Source organism: Astatotilapia calliptera, chromosome 3, assembly GCF_900246225.1.
Source record: "Astatotilapia calliptera chromosome 3, fAstCal1.2, whole genome shotgun sequence".
NCBI lineage: Eukaryota > Metazoa > Chordata > Actinopteri > Cichliformes > Cichlidae > Astatotilapia > Astatotilapia calliptera.
In genome coordinates, this window is record NC_039304.1 from 28,051,899 (window position 1) to 28,070,648 (window position 18,750).

Sequence of the window (18,750 nt, forward strand, 5' to 3'; positions counted from 1 at the left end):
GTTAACAAGCTTAGCCTGCACTAACCTGCCTGGTCTTTTACTGCAACCCATGAGAAATGCATTGTTTTTCAAGCTCTAAAATGAATGAAGACATTACATGAAAGGTTTAAATTTCACATGCTGAGTAATTCCTACTTCTTGAAAATGACCTCTCTTCTTCCTCTCCTCTCCTGTCTTATCTTATCTTTTTTTTTTTTTTTTTTTTAAATCTTTCTCCATCTCTAATAATGTTGCACAGAAAACAATGAGCTGTGGCGGACCACCAGGTGGCTCCACTCACACCCAAGTTGAAGGGAAGTGCTGGGGGTGGAGATTTTGGCGCTTTCTGTATGTGAAGTTCTGCTGAGTCAGCTAATAAAGTTGGAGTGAGACACTGAGACATCTCCTGTCGTTTTTACATACCTCCACATTGGTGACCCCTGTAGCACACATGCTAAGGTTTGAAGACGAAGCCAGCTCTGGCCTGGAAGCATCGGCTGGCACCGGACTTCCACCTCCGCCGATGGCTGTGTTTGCTGTGGCAGTTAAATTGACGGATATTTGGCTTCATGACCCTCCTTCCTGGTTCGTGCATGTAGAAGCTCAGTTTTCTCTTCGTGGAGTTTCAGCCGACGATACCAAATACCACCATGTGGTGGCCTCACTTGATCCGCTGTCCACCCGCCATGTGATGACTCTCCTCCGGGACCCCCCAGCCCAAGGCAAATACACCGCCCTCAAGGTGCTGCTGCTGCGGCGTTACTCCCTCTCTGATGCTGAGCGGACCAAGAAACTCCTTTCCCTCGCGGGCCTGGGCGATGTTACCACTCCCGAGCTCATGGAGAGCATGCTGTCCTTACTGGGCGCAGATAACGGAGAATTCCTCTTCACCCACCTCTTCCTCCGACAGCTGCCGGCTCGGGTGCGCACTGGCCTTGCCAACTCCCCGCTATTGGCCACAAAGGATTACCGCTCCCTTGTGGAAGAGGCGGATCCTCCTGGCTACCAGGAGTTTCGGCGTCCAGATGATTGTCCCGGACTCACCAGCGGTTTCCCCCGCCCGTTCACCGATGCTCCAGGGGCCCTCCGACTCGTCCACGGTGGCTAGAATCGGTGCACGGCGGCACCGCGGAAAAGGGCTTTGTTTTTATCACCAGCGTTTTGGAGCGAAGGCACGGCACTGTCTGTCGCCTTGCAGTTTCCAGACCCAGGGAAACAGGCCTGCCAGCGCTCTGTAGCAGCTGCGACCGCTGGCAACAAGGAGAGGCTGCTTTTCACAGAGGATTCACGCTCAGGAAGGCGTTTCCTGGTGGACTCCGGCTCACAGAAGAGCCTTCTTACCCCGGCTGGCTCGGACAGGCTAGCTGAGGGCTGCGGGCCACTGCTAGCTGCGGCTAATGGCTCCCCCATCAAAACCTTCGGTGAAAGGTTGGTGACTGTTTGCTTAGATGACGGTGACTTTCAGTGGAACTTTGTTGTTGCTGCTAGCTCTGTGCCTATAATAGGCGTTGATTTTCTTTGTGCTCACGGACTGCTGGTTGATGTTGCAGACAAACAGACGTTTAATTGACACATGACACATTAACCTGTTTGACTAGGGGTGCTCAGCCCGTGGTGCATGCTAACTCAGTAGCTTCGGGTGACGCTTTTCAGTGTTTGCTTTCTGAGTTTCCCTCACTCACTGTCCCCACTTTCTCGAGCACTGTGATGAAGCACAGTAGGGCCCCCGGTATTCACGCGTGCGCGCCGCCTCGACCCTGCCGAACTGGCTGTTGCTCGGGAGGAGTTTGCCACCATGGAGCGCCTGGGCATCGTGCAGCGTTCGAATAGTGCCTGGGCTTCCCCGTTACACATGGTGTCCAAATCTGATGGTCAGTGGCGACCTTGTGGGGATTCCCGCCGTCTCAATAATGTCACAGAGAACGATCGTTATCCCATTCCCCACATCAAATATTTTTCCGCCCATCTTGCGGGGACCTGTTTTTTCGAACATCGATTTGGTATGGGGATATCACCAGGTTCCCGTGCGCGCTGAGGATGTCCCCAAAACCGCCGTCATTACACCTTTCAGCCTTTTCGAGTTTCTGCACATGCTTTTTGGCCTGAAAGGTTCCACCCAAACCTTCCAGTGGTTGATGGACTCGGTCTTGCACGGGCTGCCCTTTGTTTTTGTATATCTTGATGATATACTGGTGGCCAGTAGTTCGGAGGAGCAACACATGTTCCATCTGCGTCAGGTTTTTCGGCGTTTGGCGGAACATGGACTGATCATTAATCCATCTATATGCCAGTTTGGGTTGCTAGTTCTCGACTTCCTCGGGCACTGTATTTCTGCCAAGGGCACGGTTCCGTTGCCTGACAAAGTTAGAGCTGTTTCAGATTTTCCGCGTCCCACGTCTGTTAAGGCACTGCAGGAATTTTTGGGGATGGTGAATTTTTACAACCGTTTTCTCCCCAGAGCGGTGCATCTGCTGCAGCCCCTTTATGGGGCGTTAAAAAGGTAAGAAGGCTAATGACTCCGTTGACTGGTTTCCGGAAATCATCCAAGCATTTTCTGATGCTAAGCCGGCGTTAGCTAATGCTGCCCTTCTCGCTCACCCATCCCCGTCGGCGCAGATTGCGTTGACCACCGATGCGTCGGACATAGTGGTGGGTGCAGTGCTGGAACAGCGAATCTCGGGTGTCTGGCAACCGCTCACCTTTTCAGCCGTACACTACGTGACAGCGAGCGCAATTACAGCGTTTTTGACAGGGAGCTACTAGCTCTCCACCTGGCGACTCGTCATTTCCGTTTTTTTCTTGGGGGTCATCACTTTACCTCGTATGTGGACCACAAACCCTTGATGTTTGCATTGTCCAAGGTTTCTGATCCATGGAGTGTGTGCCAGCAGCGCCAGTTGGCAGCCATTTTTGAGTTTACCACGGACATTCAGCACGTGGCTGGTAAGTCCAATCATGTGGCGGACTGTTTGTCCCGTGCGCTGGTTTCTCCCGTCTTTGTCGGCATAGACTACTCTGCCATAGCTGCCGATCAGCGGTGACCCAGACATCCTCGCGCTTAAATCCACGCAGACGGGCCTCATACTGGAAGACATACCCGTACAGGACGGCGGCCCTCTCCTGGTCTGTGACGTTTCCATCGGCCGCCCTTGTCCAGTAGTTCCTGTTTAATGGCGTCGTCAAGTTTTTGGGCCTCTTTTAAACTGGTCCTCTGTTAAAGTTTGTTTGCCCGGGCCTTCACAAATCGGTGAAGGAATGGGCGGTGGCGTGCATTCCATGCCAGTGTGCAAAGGTTCATAAACACACCAAGGCACCCCTGGAGCAGTTCTTCATACCCGGCAAACGTTTCGATCATGTCCATGTTGATCTGGTGGGTCCTCTGCCGCAGTCACAAGGTTTTACACACCTTTTGACTATTGTTGACTGCACCACCCCATGGCTGGAGGCGGTCCCCCTGGCGGACCGCAGCAGTGGTGGCCAAGGCGCTTTTGCCAACCTGGGTCTTGCGTTTCGGCACCCCCTGTGGACATTACCTCAGACAGAGGCCCCCAGTTTGTTTCTGAGTTTTGATCAGCTATGGCTGATGGACTGAGGGCCAAGGTCCACCGCGCAACTGCATACAACCCGCAAGCTAATGCGATGCGTGAACGGTTCCACAGGTCGCTTAAGGCTGCTTTTCGCGCTTCCTTAAAGGTGGCTCCACTCACACCCAAGCTGAAGGGAAGTGCTGGGGTGGAGATTTTGGCGCTTACTGTATGTGAAGTTCTGCTGAGTCAGCTAATAAAGTTGGAGTGAGACACTGAGACATCTGTCGTTTTTACATACCTCCACAGAGCGACATTTGCACCATGATCACAGGAATGAGAAGGAGTAACTGGCCTGTGGATTTTTATGTGTGCAATATTTTTTCAATTATTTTCTTGTTGTTGAGGAATTATCTCCATGTCATCACCCAAAGCAACACTAGGTTGCAGCATGTAAAAAAAAATTCAATAGACTACTGTAAATGGGTTTGCAAACATACTTGTCATGAATGAAGTCACCAGTCAAGATATTTTAAGTGACCAAGAAGAACTGGATTGACATAATGTATCACAGGAATTAGACATAATAAAAACAGCAACATTTAATCACTATCTGATCACCATTCCTAAAATGAATGAATGGTCATGCTTGTTCAGTGAGAAATAAAAATTAGGTTAAATAAGTGTAATAATGTTCAGTAAGTGTAATAAAGTCCAGCTCCTCTGTGATTTCAAACTCACTCCAACATACAACATACAAAGACCTGGAGAGGGGCACATTCTCAGGTCATATTAGTTTCGGAGACTAAACTGAACTGAACTAAACTGAAAACTGAAGGTTTTGGGGGATTTTGTGGGAAATTACTTCACTGCTCGATCTCTGGATGTGTGAACCTTTATAGAAACTCCTTGTTGCTTTTGCAGCTTTGCCAATAAAGTTTCAGATGTGCGTTCCGACTGAGTCCGTGAAGTTCTTGTATTTCTCTGCGTCTTTACTCTCGCACAGGTGATTCAAACAGCAATCCTTAAACTCAGCAACCAACCTACCTACTACTCTTTTTATTGTGAAGCGGGCCGGTCTGGGACACTGCCACCATACTAGTGGATTAATACATAACTTGCAGACAAAGGTCAGAAAAAGATTACATAAAATGCTGCTCTTGTTTTTCTCTTATGATAATATTCCTCTTATATCTGAAGATTTCCCAATCTTCTGACTTTTTAAATTACTGATATCACATCAGCCATATCAGTTAAAAATTTTGTTTGATCCTATTTAACTTAATGGGACTTAACCTAATGTTTTTATGCAATAGATACAAGCACCTGCATAGATTATGACTAGTCTGATGGTTAGATGAAATAAAAGAGGGCATGTGCTTGAATTCTTAGTTTTATGATCTGCTTTATATCCCTAAAGTTGCAGCTGAAAGAGACAATGTTTCTCACTTGTTACTTTTACTTTGTGGACAGTAACCTCTGTATATCAGGTAAGATGGATTTTAACCTTTTTTTCACGAGTTTTATTTTTTTATGGGCACAATGAGTACAAAATGCTTTTAATGATTTAAACACGTTGTTCTTTTCTGTGTTCGAGGTTGTGCCTTCTCATTATTATTCCCTTCGATCATGAAAGTTATATGTAAGTGTTTGATACAAAGATACACTGTTCAAATTATATATTGCTAATGAAAACTACATTTTTGCTTCAGTCTGCAGCACTGTTAAGAAAAGATAATTGAACTCTGTGAGAGTAAAGATTAGGTAGCTGCTCGCTGGCGTTGAAGAAACGGAATTAAAATCACTTCCTTAAGTTAGACTTTCAGGTCAAATGTTGACTATGAAGCAGGTGGTTGATGAACCAAAAATAAACAGTACTGGCACTCTACCGCATGTTATTTGTGCCACACTGTAAATAATAAAAATGATTATATAATGGTGATTATATGGTTTAACACCCAAAACTGTTGGTAGCAACAGCTACTTAAAGTAAAGTTTGTTGAATATTCATTCTTGTGCACTTTATGAGAACAAGTAAAAAGATGTTTATCCTCACACTGTAACTGGAAAAACAGATCAGTATTACATGTGAATATTTAATGTCTTTGATAAAGTGTTGATCTAGATGTTTTTTCTTCTTTCTCCTCCTGCATGCCCACAAAGCTTATTAAGCTAATTAAGACTACAAAGCTATGGAGAACATCACAAGTCTTATCAGTGATTGGTCCTATGGACAAGACACATCATCCAACAATACTGTGGGTGTTGTGAGAAATCCTGACTTGGGTGCAGGAATTCTTCTCGGTTACACCCTCCTCGGAGTTGCCACCTATATCTGGGCCTTCTGGTATCAACGTGATGGACTTGTTCTTCTTAAAAGAAGCTGGTGGATGCCCTACTCATGCCACCAATTCAGCTCCAGAGGTGTTCACAACATCCACGGACCTCTTATCTCTGTGATTTCCATGGATATTGTAAACGTAATCGCAGCAATAATCTTGGGAAGTCAGATGGCTACTTCTGCCTGCAACTTGAAATATACCTGTATCTACACTGTTCTGATATGTTTTATTTCGCGATGGTTCGGAGTGATTTTCCATCTCCTAACTGCCTATTTTTCGCTTGTTTACCTCTGCAACCCACAACAGGAAACTAAAATACGCTGTACCTTTGCAATTATTTACTTAATCATGTGTGCTCTGATCCCATTTTATACTTTCTTCATCCAGTGGGCAGCATACATGATGGCAATTTTTACTTTTGGATTGGTTCTGGGTATCGCTGCAAAATTTAGAGTGCCACCTGAATTACCTTCTGCTGCCACAGTGAAGGACCTGATTGGGATTCTTGCAATGTGCACTTTCTTAGTTGTTTTCTTACCCAGTTTTATTCTTGAATGCTTAATTTACAGCACTGACAACAGGAAGGTGACAGACGAGTACGATGCAATTTACGTGAATGTTTTGTTTTTCACAAACTGTCACCTGATTATGAATGGACTTCTGTGTTGCTTAATCCTGAAGTTGTCAGCTGCTGAAGAAGAACAACAACAGCAATGGGAGCTACAACTACAACAGTAACAAGTGTAGCAGGAGCAGCAACACCAGGATTTTGAAGGTCAATGGTTTGCTGTTTTTGCAAATGTAATTAGTAATTGGCTCGCAACTCTTAACTCATGTATCTTTGCTATTCAGGCTTTAACTATCTATGTCTGTGGACATTGTTCATTTCTTCTTTAAACGTATTTGACATTATTTGTTAAATAGGAGGCAAGGGCTTAAGCAAAGGTTGATTTGTATCAGTATTTTGTAGTTGGCTGTACTTCCTGTCTTATTCATCTTAACATGAATGTAATAAAGATGAAATCAGAAATGGTCATCACCATTGTAATCTCTCTGACATTATTTGATTTTAAATACTGTTTTAAAATAAATAACATAACATTACATAGCATTTAAATCCATGTTTTTGGGATCATTTTCCTGTTGTAACACCCAACTGTCTCAAAGTTTTAACCATCTATTTGTGAATTTGAGGTGAAGCTTAAGAATTTGTGGGTAGGCCTCTTTCATTATGCCATCTGATGTATCAGCAATTGCAATGGTAGCAAAACAACCACAGAGCATGATACTACCACCACCATGCTTAACAGTTGGTTCAATTTTCTTAGGTTGGAAAGCATCAACTTTACTCCAAACACAGCTCTTGTCACTGTGGCAAAATAGCTGAATCATTAATCTGATTCAACTTCATGGGAATTAAGTGAATGCTCTTTCAGGAGTCAATGCAAGCACCTTAACAGGTTACAATACTAGAAGGAACTAAAAAAGGGCATATGCTTAAAGTTTTACAAGTATTACAATCTACTTTATAGTTCTAAATAGCTCTAAAAGGCAATGATTATCAGTTGTAATCACCTTGGGTAGGGGTGGATTTAAAAAAATCAATTTCTAATAGATTTTAGTTTGAATGATGTGATCAAAACTGAATCCAATCTGGACCTTGTGAACCAGATTCAAATGAGTTATAGAAATCAATGATGATACCCACCCCTAATCTTGGGGACAAATCATTAGCAGCCCTTGGAAATAAGTTTTCAGTGTTTTTCTTTTGATTTCATGCCTGAATTCCAGACATTGAATCCTCAATGTTTACATGAAAGTTAAAGTCAGCCACTGCTGCTTCTATTAAAACATTTAAAATGCTTGCTTGATGACAATGCACAAAACCAAATGCAAGTATTTTTGTTTCTCATGTACTTTACGTGAGCAAAAAGATGTTTATCCTCACACTGTGAATAGGAAAACAGATCGTATATGGCTACTTTAGTAGACGTTCTTGTAACTTTTAAACAGGCATTGATACAGTGCTTGCTGAAACTCCTTGGCCTGGATGTCAAAGCTTCTTTTGTTACTAAAATTTTGGAAAAAAGTAGTGGCCTCACAACTGCAATGTTTTTTTAAAACATTTTACAACTACACCACCCCCAACAACATTAGGGTTTTGAATGTGCAAGATTTGATGCTTCTGGAAAAGTAAATAATGCCTTCTCATTCCTTCAGCTGCTCCATTTGCCACACAGATCAGCTGCCTCCATCTCACTCTATCCAAAGCATCCTCTTCTGTCACACTAACTAACTGCATTCCTTTCTTCACATAGAAGTACGCTCCTGAGTCTCACTACAACCCCTACACTTAATGGACTACACAGCCACCAGAGGGTGCTGTTATATTAGGCATTTGAATAAGTTACTAACGCAGTGCTTTCAAGAAGATCATTAACCCAGGACATAACTTCAGTCATTGTGCAAACCACCTCTAAGCCATATAAGCCATAAGAAACAGTTCAATGTTGCCAGTAAAATGGATAATATTAAACCAGGACTCAACTCCCTTAATCTCAGCAACAGACACACTGTCCAAGAGTTGATGTTTTTGATATTTGATATTGCCTATAGCAGGCAAATTGTCTCACAGTTCTCATCTCATTGGCCTTTGCTGTCCATTCATCAAGTATCTGTGGACGTTGAGATCAATTTCCTTTTGGGTGAGGGCTTGGCTAAAGTTTGATTTGCAGCATTGTTAGATTTATTTCTAGGCATTTATACCTTCATTGTTATATAGGACAGTAAGGCAGACCGGCAAGGAGAAAGACAACATCAAACCACTGGGGCAGAATGGTGATATACTGGTCATCTACTCAGCCTGGTGAGCTACTGACACCTGGTCCAATAGAGTGAATGGGAAATAAAGATAGAGACATAAATAAGTATACGTCATTCAGTTTTTCCTATTTCAACCAACATATTCTTTGATAAACTCCCAATTAGAGAATGACTTATAAGTTTTTTTTTCAGTTTTGTGGAAATTCAAAATACAACTTTGAAAACATAGACTTCTAAGTATTTATTTACTGGAGTTAGAGGCAAAGGTGTGCACTTAGATTGTGGAAAGCAGGTTGGTGTATTTAACGTGTATTGTATTTCAGTTCAGAATTTCCATTACGTGAGATGCAGAGAAATATGGGACCAGACATGCGCTAGCAAAGCTGCACAAGTAACAGGGAGTTTTTACTAAGCTTTCCACATTCAGGAATAGAGCAGTCAAGACCAGCTTTGTGATTTTCCACAAAAGCCCAAGAAACAGTAACCCATTTTCTGATTTTATCAAAATCTAGTTTATCGAAGAGTGTTTGGTGGGCTCTCCTGTGGCATTATGCCCGGAGGGAAAAAAGACGCACTCTCCAAGTGACCTATAACAAGATGGTTTCAGGACCTTGAGGAAAATATCGAGGTTCAGCTGAAAAACCAAGAAAGCAATTTATATATTTTTTCTCTTTGGCCCTGGATAAAAGCTGTAATGTCCACAACACAGCCCAGTTACTCATCAATTTTCCTCTAAATCTTGAATGAGTAAGTAAAAGGGATCCAAATCTCTTTTGGCTGTATCGGTCCTTTAAGTTAGAGCACCATCAAAATTGACCGAAATAAGAACATAGCATAATGTTGGAACATAGTAGCAAGCAGTATTGTAATCCAACACAATATTATTGTTACTTCCAGTCCAGTTTAAGGTCTTTTTGGTTCGTACAATTCAAGCAGTGAACACGAAGTCCACAATCATACAGCAATGAAGCAGTAATCTTTTTATGGACTATAAAAAAAGTAAATCCAGATGCTTCAGTGCCCTTTGACTCTATGAGTGAGTCTATCCAGCTATTGTTTCATGTGTGTGCACGTACTCCTCAGTGACTACACAATAGACTATGTAAAAGATTCCTGTAGCACAATGATGCCACCCACTGGTTAATGAAGTGAAGTTGTTCTATTGAAACCAGACTGAGAGGAGTACGAGACTCTAGAACTGAGGACAGGAAATGTCCATTGGTTAATGACTTGTGTGTTACAAAATATCAACCAACAAGCATATCCTAAAAATTGTTTATCCACATCAGGAAACTGCATACTAAGATCAGAGGATGGGAACTAAGGGTTGTTGTCCCAAAGACTTTATTATAATGACATTATATACAGTCTGAAAGTATTTCTGATTGGTAGTCACTGGAAAGAATGCAGGTGTAGAGAACTACTGTCTCTCTTCAGACCTTGAATCTATGTCCATCTTACACACTGACAGAGATCCATATGCAGGTGCTCTGAAAATAACATCAGCTTTGCCTCATGCCATACAGCAAAAACAGTACACTCAAGTCACAATATTAATAAATATGTTCGTATCCAGTTAAATGATGGCAAATCTGTGCTTTCAGTAAGACAAAGCCCTTAAAAACATCAAAAAACATCAAAAACATGATGCTATAAAGCCTGACTGCTCAGGCTCCATCTGAAGCTCTGAATTTCAACAGGTAACAAACTGATGATGGGATATGGATGAATTTAGAAATGGAGAAATGGATGAATTTATGGGAAATGAATCATGCTATAAATGGATGCTTTTTCAGAGGCTGCTGTACTATTAACACGGTAAAAACAAACAAACAAACTGTGTGGTAAGCTAAGGTTTATGCTTTTAATGGGGAATAATGGAAATGAATGCTTTTCATGCACTAGATACAAGCACCTGTGTGGGTTTTATGATAAGAGGGAAAAAAAACACGTCATATGCTGAATCCTTGAGTTTACAAGGTACTTTATTACCCTAAATATGCAATTCAAACACTGAGGATTTGCCACTGAGTAGTTTGCTCCTAGAGACAAGTGATTGCTACCCTCTACAGATCAGGTAATATTCATCTTTTTCTTTTGTTTTCACCCCTAATTTTCTATATTTCATGACTAGCACTGTCACGGACCCGGCTCTGGGGACTCGGGGTCCGTGAGCAGTGGGGACTATGACTGCTTTTGTTATTATTGTTGTTATTATTATTTGGTGTGTTGTCTGCACTGCCCCTGTGCACATCTGTATGTAGGCAGGTGTGTGTGTTGCCTTTCTTCTGTGGCCAAGTTACAGGCACCTTCAACCCTGGGGGCGTGGCCTGACTTGAGGGCTGGCCACACCCGAAGTCCTTGCCGCACACCTGCTCCTCATCTGGTCTCGTCAGGGGAGCTATTTAGATGAGCAATGGAGCTTCCACCGATGTGGGATTATTGCGTTTGACTACACGGCAGTCTTCAAGCACAGTCAAGTGTGAGTGTATGCCTGAGTGTATGAGTTGTAACGGCTGCCTCTATTGTTTTCCCCTCAGGAGGAGTGTGGGACGAGATAGAGCAGTGAGCTCCGGGAGTGCAGGGACGCTGGGGCAGAGAGCACTACACGGGGACTTTTGGGAAGAAGACACTACACGGGAGTCTGGGAAACTGGGGATTTATTGTTGTTTACTTCACCACCTTGTAAATAAACACTGTTGCACTGAAGAAGTCCGGCGTTTGGGTCCTATTTCCCCATCTCCCCACGGTCTGCCAGCCAGACCGTAACAAGCACATTAAAATATAAATATGTGTTCTCAAATTATGGGATACAGAAGAAGAAAACATTTAAATCTCTTATTGTTTTTTCCTGTTTGACCAGAGGTTGTATAATCTTTCCCATTCGTTGTTAAAAGGGTTCAGTCAAAAAATGTAGCTGTTTGAGGTCTATTTTCCTGATGAAAAGTTTAAAGGAAACAAACTTGTCCCTAACCAACTAGCTCCTGTAGTTTGTGAGGGAGTTTTCTTTGGTTACTTCTTTGTTTTTCACTGTATGCAGCTCAAGCAACTTTCAGATAGGCATTGGCTGTAACTGATATTTATTCCATTACAAAGTAGATTTTAATTGTAAAAATATAAAGTAGTAATTTAAATTGTAAAAATAAATAGACAGAAAAAAGAAGAAGAAATCAAGATGTTGACTTTCTTTGACATAATTCAGAACAAGACTCAGGCTTTGACTTAAACAGTGATTGATATTATTTGTATTGTCAGAGAGAGTCATTCTGCAGTCGTGGTTAAAAGAAAGTGCACCCTCCCCTCCTCACTTGTAAGGTTTAACATCAGGTCATCTTGTCCAAGAGTTTCAGGTTTCTAGTGTTTTGTTTCCTAGTTTAGGTTTCCTGTTTATGTCCTTGTTTCAGTTTGGTTTTCTCCTTCTTGGATTATTCACCAAACAGCCTTAGTAAATGACTCACCTTCTGTTAATTCCCGTCTCCATGCATTTGGGTTCTCCCTCTGCTCCTCATGATCTGCTACTGCAGATATTGACAAAGAGAGTGGACACTAAATGTGGACAAACAAAGAAAACCTGTACTCTTCTTAGGAAAACTCTATTATGCTTTGTGTAAACCACTGCCAGCAGCTGTTTACGGGTAAAGGTGGTTGAATATATTTTAAAAATCCTGTACTTTTCTCATTATACTGTAAATATTACATCAGAGCAATATTATAAATTATAAAGTCTGTCTCGATGGACTCCTGTGCTGCTTAATTCTGAAATTGTCTGCTGAAGAAGGTGTAGTAGAAGACGAACCACAGCAATGGGAATAACAACAAGAAGAAGAGCAGCAGCAACCACCAACAACAGGCTTAAATTATTCAAGTAACACAATTGCAGTTACTGCATAACAGGAATCAAGTCTCTGCACCATGAAGTTTGCTATGAGACATCATCACAAGGTCACAGTGACTGATTCACAATTTTGGACTGATCTACTATTAATATTTGTGAACAGTAAAATCAGCTTCATGTCATTTGATTTGATTTTGTTTGTTGAAGAAAAACTTTTGTAAAAGCTAATTTTTAGCAGTTTTTTTAGTGGATGGTTATATATCTTATATATGGATGGAGTACAGATAAAATAAGACATGACAATCATTACACTCTTACTGTGATTTAAAAAAAAAAAATCTATTCCAACATGAACAACAAGAAATGTGTAACTGTCCCAGTACTAATAAAATGGACTATATATGTAACTCATTTTTATTTCACCTTGGAAGGAAAGAAAAGACAAAGAGTAGCCAGACTGAATGCACCATTTGAGCCACAATATCTGGATAAAACAAATCATAATTCTTCATGAAGGGTTTCCTGCGTCTACCCTAAAATTTCCAACACATACATGCATATAAAGTGGGTAAAGTGCATGGCTTCAGCACCACCACAGGTGGTGTGTCTCTGTGTCACACACAGAGACACACCCTCCATCTTGACCTCAGTCTGTGCACTAAAGTTGCACAATAGTCTGTTTTTCTCACTTTTTGCTGAACAGGGAAATTCCATAAAAGAAGGTCATCTCATGCTCATCTAAGTGACAGATACATGCAGGCATAGTGCAACCTCTTTGCAAGATTTAGAACACTTGTACAAGATGGTAAATGGCATGTAGTTGTATAGCGCTTTACTAATCCCTATGGACCCCAAAAGTGCTTCACACATCCAGTCATTCACCCACTGGTGATAGCAAGCTACACTGTAGCCACAGCTGCCCTGGGGCGCACTGACAGAGGCGAGGCTGCCGGACGCTTGCGCCACCGGGCCCTCTGACCACCACCAGTAGGCAACGGGTGAAGTGTCTTGCCCAAGGACACAACGACCGAGACTGTCCAAGCCGGGGCTCGAACCGGCAACCTTCCCATTACAAGGTGAACTCCCAACTCTTGAGCCACGATTGCCCCGATAAAAAAAAAAACAGAGGTATCTCTATACTACTATATACTGTATACTATACTAATAAGCTTTGGCTACTATACTTACATACTACATGAACTTGAGTAACATGGTCATAAGCTTTATGACAACTTATTGCACATCCATAATGTCATTAAAACAGAGTGCAGTGATTTTTAAATCTTTTAAAGACTATGTTTTAAATAAATATAGAAATGCAAAAGCAGTACTTTGAAAAACAAATTGTTGCAAATACCTTTAAATTATTGACGTGTGAACACTTTCCCCAAAATATTCAGTGACTGATTGAGTGTCTGAGTGTTTTTGTTTTATTGATGCATGGAAAAGTACAAAGAAAACCCAACAACAAAAACTAGTTACTAAGTACTTTTTTTTGTTTGATAGAGGAAAAATAAAGTGTTGAAGTACTCTGGTGGTTTGACCCTACAGCGTTAACAGGTCAGCATTCCATAAAATCTTTCTCTAGTTTTTTTCTCTTAACCCTTTAAAGCCAAGCGTATCATACTTGATGTGTGTTTCTGTGAGTTTTTGACACTTCTACATGATCAGTGTGACCTCAAAAAATGATATAAATTGCATGTTTAATTGCAATTTATTGCAAGCACATGTTTAATGACTACATTGGAAAAATGTGGCTAATGTAGCAAATGTGATACAAATTAAAACTCAGATGCAGATTAAAATTTGATATATTTTTTATATATTTTGTCTGAATGTTCAACAGACACTCCATAATCAAAAACGTTTCTGGCAGTTATTTCATGGTTCAGGTTTTAAAGGGTAAAACATTCACAGATATTCCCCCTTTTCCCCTGATAAATTTAAATCATCCACATCACAATTTTAATCTCTATTTTATCCGACTCATCCTCAATATCAGAAAATACCAGGGTGGGCTCTGCCATGCACTCATCAGAATATTCATGCTCCCAAAAGCTGCCTTTTAATGTAATCACATTAAATTGACTTGATTTGTATACTTTTAGATTATACAAAACACATTTTCCTTAATGTTCCTGATTATTTGAACAACTAAACCTTTGGTTTCATGCTTCGGTTGCATTTCTCTCTAAATGATTGTGTCAAGTTTATGAGGGCAAAGAATCCTGTTTTGAGTGTTTCTGATAATAAAAGTAAAGATAACGAGTCATGGGCTTGAATAATGAGTTTTACAACATACTTTACTACTATAAATATGCAACTCACAGCAGTTTGTAGTTTTCTCCTGGGCACAACTCATCAGCATAGACTGTCTGTCAGGTAAGATTGGATATTTTTTCATTTCACCCCCGAAGTCTTGTTATATATGATCTATCTGATACTAATAGTTTTGTAGTATTGTATTCTTTCTGAAAAGGGGTTGGTTCAGTGTCTATTTTTTTATATGTTTATTTTTTAAAAACATGTTCAAAGTTTCTGTATTTAAAGAAAAACTTAAAGGGAAGCAAACCTGTCTGCACTGCACAACCATCGTGTAAAACTTTGTTGTTCTCTATGTATTTAATATTTGTTTCTGAGGTGATCAGCACTTTAGGACTGCTCTACTCTAACTGATTATTTTTTAAATATGAACAAATGTGGGTTTCTAGGAAATTCTATTAAATCTTCATTTCCTGGCAAAAAATCTAAACATTTAGATTGAAACCAAAAAAATTGTATAGTTAAATCTGGTCTTGAGTTATGGTTGAATTTTTATTTTTCTGACAACATTTAACTTTTACTCTCTGTATTTTAAGGCAAATATCTGTACTTTGTATCACTTACATTTTCAAAACAGTCTTGTTACTAACTATGTTCCATGAAAATACTACAGTAGTTAATTTGCAATACTGTGGTGAAGTGTTGGACTGTTGCAGAGCATTTTATTTTAAGTTGATGATGACGACTGTGATGCTTCACAGTATTACATCTTGAGAAATTGGAGTCTAAACTTATTTCCGAGTGATTCTGTTCCCTATGCTCAATACATTTTTCAGTTTTTTTCAGTCGAGTAAAAGTCACACAGCTACAACATAGGTTATAACCTTTAAAGCAAATCTCTTTTTTTTCTCCTTGTGTTCTACATAATAAACATGAATTCATTAAAAATTTGAATTTGGCTTGAAATAAAGCTGTGTTTGCCTGTGTATTCATTCAATTTTATTATACTTCAATGTTCGGTTACCTTTTCACAAAAATAAGCCATAGGAAAGTCTTGCAAAGAGCTACTGCACAGTTCTGATTTAAAAAACATATATGACTTATCGCATTGTAAACAGTGTCTTCCTTGAAACAAATAAGGTCAGAACAACAAAATATTCAATTGAAAATATGTTGTTTTTCTCTCTCCTCCAGCAGGTTCACAAAGCTGGTTAAGACCACCACATCATGGAGAACATCACACATGTGATGAGCAAATCGCCCTATGGCCCAAAAATGGAATTCAACTGGGGTGTTGTGGTAAACACCAACTTGGCTGGAGGAATTCTCCTGTCCACCTCTCTGCTGGGCCTGGCTACCTATATTGGTGCCTTCTGGGACCAAAGAGGTGCACTCAGTCTTTTTAAGAGAAGCTTCATCACGTCCTTCTCATGTGACCATGGGAACCTCAAAGGTGTTCAGAACACCCATGTCTCTCTTTTTGCTCTGATTTTCATCGATGTTCTAAATGTCATCGGAGCAATGACCTTAGGAAGTCACCTGGTTGCAGCTACCTGTCCTGGAAACACATGTTTGTACACCGAAAACCTGTGGATGTTTTCAAGACGGTATTTAGTGATGATACATCTCCTGACTGCCCTCATTTCAATCCTTTACCTCTGCCACCCACACCTGGGTTCCAAACTACGTTGTGTTTTCTCTGTGGTGTCTTTATTGATTTGTGTTTTATACTATAGTTCTGTGCACTACACCATTGAAGTACTATACATGCAAGAAGTTCTCACCTGCGGACTGGCTTTGGCAATAACTGCAAAATCTAAACTCACAGGGAGGAAAAAAGACAAGCTACGAATTGTAACTGTTGCATTGTGCACCTTCTTAGTTGTCTACCTTCCGGTTTTTGTTCTTGATTACCTGATCTATAGTCGGACCATCTCTGGGCTGCCAATAGAAGACTATTTTATAATTTATGTAAATGTGTATTATTTCACAAACTTTCAAGTCTTTCTCGATGGACTCTTGTGCTATTCAATTTTGAAGATGTCTGCAGCAGAAGAAGAACAACAACCACAACAATGGGAGCTACAAGAACAAGGGCTGCAGCAACTGCCACAACAATCACAGCAACAATTACCACAACCACCACGACCATGGCAGCAACAACCACCACTACAACAATCGCAGCAACAATCACCACAACCACCACAACCATGGCAGCAACAACCACCACCACAGCAATGGCAGCAGCAGCAACAACAGGGCTTAATTTGTCCAAGGGTTCATGTTAATACAAATGCAATTACTGCATATAACAGGCAAAACTGGAATTAAGTCTCTGTGCTATGAAGTTTGACTCGATCATAACTCTGAAATCAGCTACATGTAGTATTTATTTCCCAAGTATTTGCAACTGTGGACACTAAAATCACTTAAAAAACTGACTAGATGGATGAGGGCCAAGTTAAAAGTTGATAGCACTATTATTCAGATGGCTGTACTTTATGTTCTATTAATTTAATTTAAAATTGGATGAAAGGAATTTTAAATCAGAGATTAAGATGATTATTGTACCCCTACTGTGATTTTAAAGCCAATGTATAACACAGAAGAATAAGTACACGCAGAATGCACTATAAATGTGATTATGTGACAAATTACAGCAACTACACAAATACTGTAATAAAAAAATATCCTTTTTAATTAAAGTTGTTTCTTTTTTTAACACTGTTATGCCTGGTTTTGACAGATCAACTTCTCAAAAAAACAAAAACAAACAAACAACAAAAGTAAACCCCAACCACACATAACAACAGCTTATACAACAATGTGGGGGAGAAAGGGAGCGCTAGGTTGTGCCAAAGAGACAAAACCAGAACCTAGCTGAGATTTACTCTAAGAGGGAAACAGCAAAGAAAGACGATCCTAATCCTCATCTCACAAAATAAGCTCAAAACATTATGGGTGGCACCAACCTACTTACCTAGTGTTTTTTAACAGAAAACATGTGTGAAAATGTACAGGTTCCCCCAGAGTTACCCAGCCCTCTTACTACCACCACAAACCTCTCACAAACAAATTGAATGCTGCAGGGCAGCTCAACACATGTGCCAAACGATCCTTAGCGAGGAGGACGAGAAAGCCGCCTCTAACCATAGGCGAGTTTCCTTTTATGAGCCTCTCCTTATTCCTGGTTGGTCCATTCAAAGCCTCCTTCCTCCAGTTAGCTTTAGATTCACAAATGGGCAACAGGCTGCAGTCTTCGTACCCAGGGAAATGGCAAGTAAAATGAGAGGGAAGAAAACAGACAGCCTGGAGACACATTACAAACACATTTTCTCTTTTTTGTAAAACATCATCCAAATCTCCACAACAGATTTTAATGTGTAAAAACTAATACAAATTATGAATCTGTGCACTTAAGTTACATGTTACAAACACAGTTTCAAAACATATAAGCTTCAGCTGTGAATGGTACAGTAAGCCATGTTTACAATGACAGTTAACTGTTTTTGAAAAGTCTTCCTGAATCCATGAAATGATTTCCATGATAGAATTGTTCCTGTTTTTAATCCAGTGCCGCCTGAGGGCCCAAAGATCCTACGCATCCAATACCCTAATACCACACACACACACACACACACACACACACACACACACACACACACACACACACACACACACACACACACACACACACACACACACACACACACACAAGCTTTCAGGTTGAAAAAGAACCTCATGTTTTACCTCATTCCACAGTTCCTATGGCAGAGAAAGGTTGACCCCTTGTTATTATGTTCGGTCTCTAGAATATGGAGCAGCTGGTCAGCAGACCAGTGACATTGAAGCAACATACTGCATAAAGCGCATTGATGCCCTTTGTGATCTGGACAGGTGTTCAACCCATTAAGGGATTTAAAAACAATAATATCTTGACTAAAACACATAGGAAGCCAAGGAATGTCTTCAGTTTTGTTCTTAA

At 40.7% G+C, this 18,750-nt stretch overlaps 1 protein-coding gene across 1 annotated transcript; it reads left to right on the top strand.

Moving 5' to 3' along the window:
- Nucleotides 1–14,854: 14,854 nt before the first annotated feature.
- Nucleotides 14,855–17,358, top strand: LOC113019126 (uncharacterized). The gene is made up of 2 exons (XM_026162668.1): nt 14,855–14,885; nt 15,960–17,358. The coding sequence occupies exon 2, from the start codon at nt 15,993–15,995 to the stop codon at nt 17,094–17,096; it is 1,104 nt and encodes a 367-aa protein (XP_026018453.1). The 5' UTR covers nt 14,855–14,885; nt 15,960–15,992; the 3' UTR covers nt 17,097–17,358.
- The last annotated feature ends 1,392 nt before the right edge of the window (nt 17,359–18,750 follow it).

Excerpts from the sequence above, each read along its gene's own strand:
- LOC113019126 (XM_026162668.1), top strand. The coding sequence starts at position 15,993 with ATGGAGAACATCACACATGTGATGAGCAAATCGCCCTATGGCCCAAAA.